This window comes from Neovison vison, chromosome 10 (genome assembly GCF_020171115.1).
Source record: "Neovison vison isolate M4711 chromosome 10, ASM_NN_V1, whole genome shotgun sequence".
Taxonomy (NCBI): domain Eukaryota; kingdom Metazoa; phylum Chordata; class Mammalia; order Carnivora; family Mustelidae; genus Neogale; species Neogale vison.
The window spans coordinates 65,972,153-65,979,803 of record NC_058100.1 but is presented as its reverse complement, the minus strand read 5'-3'; the positions used below and the strand labels follow the sequence as shown (position 1 = coordinate 65,979,803).

General features: G+C 38.7%; 1 protein-coding gene across 1 annotated transcript; it reads right to left on the bottom strand.

Moving 5' to 3' along the window:
- Positions 1–2,659: 2,659 nt before the first annotated feature.
- Positions 2,660–7,468, bottom strand: YOD1 (YOD1 deubiquitinase). Its single transcript, XM_044267524.1, has 2 exons — positions 6,624–7,468; positions 2,660–5,570 (listed from the first exon to the last, which is right to left on the bottom strand). Exons 1-2 carry the CDS (start codon positions 6,964–6,966, stop codon positions 4,867–4,869), a joined length of 1,047 nt encoding a protein of 348 aa, XP_044123459.1. The 5' UTR covers positions 6,967–7,468; the 3' UTR covers positions 2,660–4,866.
- Positions 7,469–7,651: the final 183 nt, after the last annotated feature.

Below are 7,651 nucleotides of genomic sequence, written 5' to 3'. Positions count from 1 at the left end.
CTCTATCCCTTTTGACAAACTTATATGTATTTATTTTGCATTTTAAGCTGAATTCAATACTTTTTTAAAGGGAAAACATTACTCTTTGCTAAGGAAATTGTTTTTCCTGTAAACAGCTGGAGTCATGAATGGCACCAAGATGAACTAGAAACCTGACAAGAATTAGGTGCCCTGGTCCTTTAAGTAACTTATGGGCTACAACTTACTGCATATCCTATACCAGGTCTAAGAGCAGGCTCATGTAATCTTAGTAGAAATTCTATACCTTCCTTAGGTTAACTTGTTACCTACAACTTAACCATATCATATCTTCATATCATATTATATCCCTAAGCAACTAGATGTGGCTATTTTTGAAAGTATAAAAAGGTATCATAGCAAAATGCTTCTATTCATGGTTTATATATTAATGACAAGCTTCTCAGTTATGGCCCTGCTACATTCTATGCCAAGAAATAAGTGAGAAGGGTTAGGAAGACACAATGCATTGCTTGAAAGTTTTTCAAAGCATGTTCATGACTAAGGAATGTATCCATTTAAGGACCTCTTCTGTTTAAGTGGTACTTCATCCCCCTTTCTCTTTAATCTAAAATAGCAGTCTCCTTTAAATTCACATGGAGCAATACCTAAATCAGCACCCCACAACTCAGTATCAATACAACAATTTCTTCAAAGTCAAATATTCAAAGCATTGTAAACAAAATGCCAGCTAATTTTTGGAAAAGAAACAAATAAAACCCTTTCCCACAATCAGGCAAGGTTTATAGTCTAAATTGAGATAAATGTGCTGAAATATTATAACTCTTAGTAAGAAAACATCTTTAATGAACTAGCTTATTCAAATCAAGTGTTTCACTTTAGACTTAAAAATGACACTTTTAAGGCTAAAAAATCAGCTCCCTTAAAGTAAGTTTGCTTAGAAACAAATGAAGAGTTTTAAGAATCTAATCTTTTCCAAGTTGGTATAGTCATCTTTTTGCTACAAGGACAAATTTGAATACTGCACTGTAAAATGAGAAAGAATAATCACATTATACAAACAGGTAACTTTTTGAATGCTAGGGCACAGAGCATGCTCCTAAATTACGGAAACCAAGTTCCACTGTTATCAAAAACCAGAATGTTGTACCACTGGATACAATACACATTGATGGCAATTGTTGATTAAGAAGAGCTGATTGTTAGCAGCTCAAGAATTATATTTTAATGCCTTGAGCAAGATCCCCGGAGAGGGCGAACATGTAAACTTTTACTTTGTATTTTTTTAAAGTGCTGCAAATAATAACAAACATGTCTCAACATATGACAGAACATAAATCTTAATATATGAAAGTTTAAGAAGGCCACCTGATCCATAAAGAAAACAATTACTCTAATTTTACTTACTCCTCATTCTAACTTTCTCAAAAAAGACAGAGAAAACCATGTTTACCTAGGGCAACTTGCAACATCCATGTTTAAAGCCTACACAGCATAGAAAGCATATGCTAGATAAGCAAGTTAGGTGTGGGCACTTAGGGGCATTTATAGAGAGATAACACAGAAATGCATTCCTGATGATGACTTTGCTGGGCTTCAACTTCATGGATTAATCAACTGACATGATTATATTAGTTTTTGCCAACAGGGTCAAGCTGACCAGCAGCCAAACTTTCAAGGGTACCCCTTGACTATGCTCATTTTTCAAGGAAATAATATTAATCATATTTCACTGGAAATAATTAAGAAACCAACTAGGAATGATTAACAAAAGATGTACCACACTGATGTCCTTATATAGCTATCACATCACAAAATTCCCAGGGATAGTAATTTTAATCTCTGAAAATATTCTACCTAGAAGTGTGTCTTTACCACCCTACACCAAATCTCTAAGTCCAGAGAAGAGTAAGGGAAAAAAGAAAAGAGGAGTAGGGGACAGGAAAGCGCAATTCTCATTCATTCAGCCACTAATGCAAACTATCCTCATTTGAATTAAAAAATTCTTGCGTGGCACTCAAAAATGGAATAGAAGGTTTTCATTCTGCTCAAGTGCAAATTTAAAGAAAAAGTTTCTTTTGATCCTGCTGCAAGTACTAAATCCATAGGTTTTCAAAATTCTGAAGATTAGAATTTATATACATTAATAAAATAATCTCAAGACTATACTAAGTGCAGTAAAAAAAAAAAAAAAAAAATCCTTAGATTCTGTGAGGTTTACAAACTTGAGTTTAGAAAGAGCCCAAGTTTAGGTTTTGAATCCTCAAGAACTAAACCAAATTGTCTGCAAATAATGCATCATCTTGGATTTTCCATGATCAGAACATTCAAGTCTAGTGCTGAATTTCAGCAACGGATTAATTTATAACTCATTACTGAGAGCCATTTGACTGAGTTATCGGTGTCCAGTTGGTGAATGGACAACCCAGGTAACAGGTAATAGAGTAAGATCCCTGGAATAAATACTTGACACTTGCTATGGAAGTATAAGCTTAAATATGGAAACAAAAACACTTAAAATGAAGGGGCTTAATTTGATAAAATATCAGGTTCTATTTCTTTTCTTTTCTTTTTTCAAGATTTTATTTATTTATTTGAGAGAGAGAAAGAATGAGAATGAGAGGGAGAGGTCAGAGGGAGCAGCAGACTCCCCACCTAGCAGGAAGCCTGATGTGGGACTCAATCCTAGGACTCCAGGATCATGACCTGAGACGAAGGCAGTCACCCAACCAACTGAGCCACCCAGGTGCTCTCAGGTTCTATTTCTATTTGTTAAATTAATCCAATGTAGATAAAATATACTCAATTTTAAAGTGACAGAAATTTATGTTGGAAAACATATCAATACATGCTTGGTACATTATAAATTACTCAGTAAATATTTGTTGCATGAATAAACTTTTCTAAAATTGCAGTAAGCAAATGTCAAGTTTGGCTCTTTAAGTACCTAAGACAGGAAGGCAAGCTTCATGAATAATGACATGTAAAGCTCAATTTGATGCATGTTACCCAGTGATATATTCTTAACTTCTAGTTTTAAAGGTAATTATTTTCTGGGGGAAATAAGAGATACAAAAATCTTTAGATCAAAATGACAGCCAGGTACAAAGAGATCTTCAAACATATTCATTTGTACATATTATGATTGCCAAACATTAGGTATCGCAAGCTTACAAGTGCTATTTTTTAAGGCTCAGTAAAAATAGAAAATTAAACCTTTATGTTACACTGACCATAACTTATAATGCCTAAAGCAGCTATTCACAAAATAGGTACTTAAGAAACGTCATCGAATGATTTCAAGCATACTTCATGAATTCTTCCTTAAAAGAATTTTCCACTAAATTGTTTACGGGCTCCTTAAATTTATACGACCACCTCCGCCAAGGGAAAGTGCTAAAAGTAAATCTCAATTTTAAAACATTTGCAAGAAGATATGCTGAAAGAGAAAGAAGTGCTTTAAAGTATACCATTGGTTTTGAAAGTGAGATACTTCATCAAAAAATGAGACCAAGATAACGAAACTTCACAACAACAAGCCTCTTCACATTTTGTGAGATAATACATAACAAATTATAATTTAGCATCCCTGATCTTCGGAAGAATTAAGAAAAGAGGTAGAAAACTTTTATCTGGAAGATCTCATAGTGAAGCTAATTTTAGAGTGTGTGCCTTGCAGTTTAGCCCACCAAGCAAATGACTACATATCTAATATTAGGAAGAAGCAGAATTCCAAAAAAGCTGAATAAGGCAAGGATTTAAAAACTGTTGTATTTTGGGAGTGAAATAAATTCAATGCTATTATCCAAATTACTTTAAAACTGTTCAAAAGCCAAAGTAAAAGATTGTAGATAAGCAAAGTGCTAATTGTCAGAAATGTGAAATTATTCAAAAGAGCATTAGTGGCCAGATAAGGCTAACATGGAAAAAAATACTGTTTAGTTGAGCAAAAGATCTCACAAAAACCAAATCAAAGCACAGCATTATCACTCTAGACGAAGGCTGTTTTTTAGGTGTTGAGAAAAAAGCTGAGGAAAGTTAATCCCCCCTAGACAAATCTTTATGTAAAAAAACAAAAATCAAGCACTCGATTTCAAGAAACTTGCATTAAAAAATAAATACCCTGCTTAATTTAAATGTTTTATCTAACGAGACAAACATCAATAAATGAGTTGCGTTAAAACATGAGGCCAACGGTCTTTTAAAGCTTTAGTAAGCTGCTCAGGCACCTTTTCCCTCATACATTCTAATTTTATACACTAGAAATCCTAAATTGGGCACTGTCAGTTCCTTAGGTAACATTCTCAAGGGAACACACTCATCCCTGTAAAAATTGCTTGTAATGTACTTATAACTGGTTAAGCACATACTTATAAAGTCTACCAAATTGTAATATAAAATCGGTTTTGACAATTCTGAGTATCTTCATTCGAGGAATCAATTCATAATTTAGAAACTATTAACTCAATCAGAGTTTTTAAAAGGACTCAATTATGGAGACATCATGGTTAATGTCCAGTGGCCTCTAGTGAGGCCTTCCGCGTTACTCAAAATATGAAGTTATTTTCTTCTACAGGTTAATGCTGCTGGGTGCTAGTTTACAGTACTAAAATTCCAATCTTCAGGTTAGTGTCAGTAGGTAGCAAGGACCACCTATTCTGTGACCCAAGTAGAGAAAGGGCATGTATCACCACTGTAGACACATCTGTAAACTTGCACACTAATTTTAATCTTAACAAGGAATTTCAGTGTCTTAGTGGTTTTAAGTTAAAAAGACGGTTCAAGCATTGTGTCCTTTTGTTCTTTACGGTTACGAATAGCTTATTGGAAAACCCAGAGCCTTCTGGATCTGTGAGGTAGTTGGCGGCAATCCTCATCATGCATAGATCACACTTCTCCGAAGTTGGTATGGCCTGTTTCCTTGGCATGGTCCCTTGCTTCTGCTTGTCCAGTTAATCCCTTCTGACATACCATGCATCTCAGGGTGAAGCGGTTTACATCAGTAAATTGTCTCTTTCTTCTAGCTTCATCTGCTAATTCCAGTGCTTGTACAAGAACAATATCATCATTAGAAGAGAAAATGGTCAGAGGTGGGGTGTCTGGGTCAGGGAAGTTACGCTGTAGTGGATCATAGTGGATGCCATCATATATAAGCAGGACCCTTTTGGTATATCCTGCATCTTCCCCAAAACGATCAATTCTTACTGTCTGTGTATCCACTACACATATTTCACACTGATAAAATTTAGACAAAATTGATATCTCAATAGCTCCTCCCCAAGTATCATCTCTTTTGATCCAGTCACAGTACTCTTGATTTGTTTTTCCCAGGATTGCCTCACTATAAAAGTCTGGATCACTTGCTACAATTTGTGCTATGAGGCGTCTCATCTCAGGGGCACAAGCTGGATTCAAGACTCCACCTTCTACAACATAGTATACACTGGTAAAGAGGCAAGAGTTGTCTGCTGGGACCACAGTTCTGTTAAGCACAGGCAAAGTTTCCCTGACGTAACTAGGAGCACCATGTTTTGTAAATGCAGGTGACGTTTTGGGCCTGGTTTGGTCTTCTTCAACGATGAGCATATCGCCTGTTAAAAATAAAACAAATCCAGAACTGCAGAGAAATTACTGATGAAAATGGTTGTTCACTAGCCAAGTCTTTAAGTTACAAACAGAAGGAGCTGAAGTATAAACTGGGTTACTCAGGAGAATATGAACAGGCAAACAGGCAACCAGTAACACTTCTTGTTCACTCCTTCTCCATAAAGATGAAAACAGAACGAAGAAGAAAAACATCTTTGGCTGCATTCCAATTCAGTGAAGGAGCCCACCTTTATGCTTACTTAAAAAGATGCATTTCAAGAACAAAATTTCCTTAATGCTTCCTCTCTGCATTCTGAAAGCCCAATCTTCCAAAAAGTGTTTACCCTAGACTAGACCACTAGGGGGTTCTCGTTCTTCTGAAACTTAACCATAGCCACCCTGTTTAGTGTTTACAGGATCTTTGACACAACAGCAGAAAAGTGTTTAATGATCAATATTGCTATTCAAGTTTTAATACTGCACAGAAATAACTGCTACTGTTCAGAATCTGAAAGGGCCTCCAGTGGATGTGTAAAACCATACTCTAAAATGAGTATACCTGTTTATCGAAGTATACGTGAAGGTGATTGCAAAAAAAAACAAAACAAAAAAAAAAAACAGCCGGGGAAGCAAAAAAAGAAAAGTGTCCTGAACACTTCAGCCTGCTATCTTCTTCCAGATTATGGGGGAAAGAGCCACCAGGACACAGAAGATAGATCTCATTTTTCTTTTTCTTTTCTTTTCTTTTTTTTACTTTTGTGGATGCAGAAGGAAAAGCAAAATGAATGGGACGTTTTCAAGGTAGACTGAAGAAAGGGGGGCTCCGAGGCTTTGGGCTTCTCATATAGGTTGGGTCCTCGCTCTCTCTTCCAATCATATATAAAGTCGAGGACTTGCTAGCCACTTGCCCGGCCTCCGTCAGAGTTCTCCGTTATTTAACCTATCTTTAGCCCTGTTCTCAAACCCCCCAAATGACCCACAGACCAGTTCTCTGTTCTCCCCCACGCCCCTCTTCGTCCTCCCAGGGCTTTCCCTGGCCCCGGGCTCAATTGCCTTACCTGACTGGATGGGCAAGTCCCCAAGAATGGTATCCTCGTTGCTGAGGTCCAGGCATTCGGGCGGGTATCCGACGAGGATTCGCTGACAGCCGGGGGCGATCCCGGTGATGGCGGCAATTTGGCTCTGGAGTTCCCGCACTCGGGTCCGGCTAGACAACCCCTGCAAAACATGGGTGCCATCCTTGGCCTTGCAGCGGAGCCGCCACATCGTGTCGGTCCAGCTGCCCACAGGCCCCACAACCGTGGGGCCAGCTTTGGTCCCGGCAGCAGGTCGGCCAACGCCGCCGGGGCAACCTGCCGCCGGATGGACTCCAAAATGGCCACCCTTTGCCGGGCCAAACATCGCGAGAAATCGCTGGTGGCCACAGATCTCGCGATACTTTCCGGTAGCGTAAGCTTTAGGGCTTTAAGGAGCGCGAACTCTCTTAAAGTGACAACTAACTCACTGCGGCCAACCCTAGGGAGCCAAAGGATGAAGATTTATCCGTATTCCTAAAGTACCAGTGGCTTTGCTACCTGTAGAGTAAGTGCGGTGCCTTGTGCGTTGGCAGCATATATGCTCAAGGAAAGAGGGCGGAGGAAGGAGTCCTGAATCTGATACATCGGAATGTAACCTTGCGTTACGTCGGAAGTTATTAACTTGGGGCTTCCAAATTACACGGCAAAAATAGAGTCATCGTTCAGAACGCAAACGAATCCCAGGAATGGCCAGTGAGTCAAAAGACCTGCCCAAACAACCAGACACTCGTGACCAGGCTCATGGCTGCAGCAAACATTGACTCATTGAGGTTAAGGAAACCAGACTGGCCTTGCCACCTTGACGCCGTAACTTGAAAAGGCCCATTTGCCACATCAGAAAGCGCAGTATGAGGTCAGCATCTGGGCCTAGGGCAATTGCTACATTTGGGTGGTAGCAGTATAAGGAGGAGGAGGGAAGCGGACTAACGTGTGTCATCAGGATTCCAGTTCAGGCCCTGGGTGTACTGATAGGAAGACGACTCCATTCTTGACTTTAGTGTTGCAAGTAC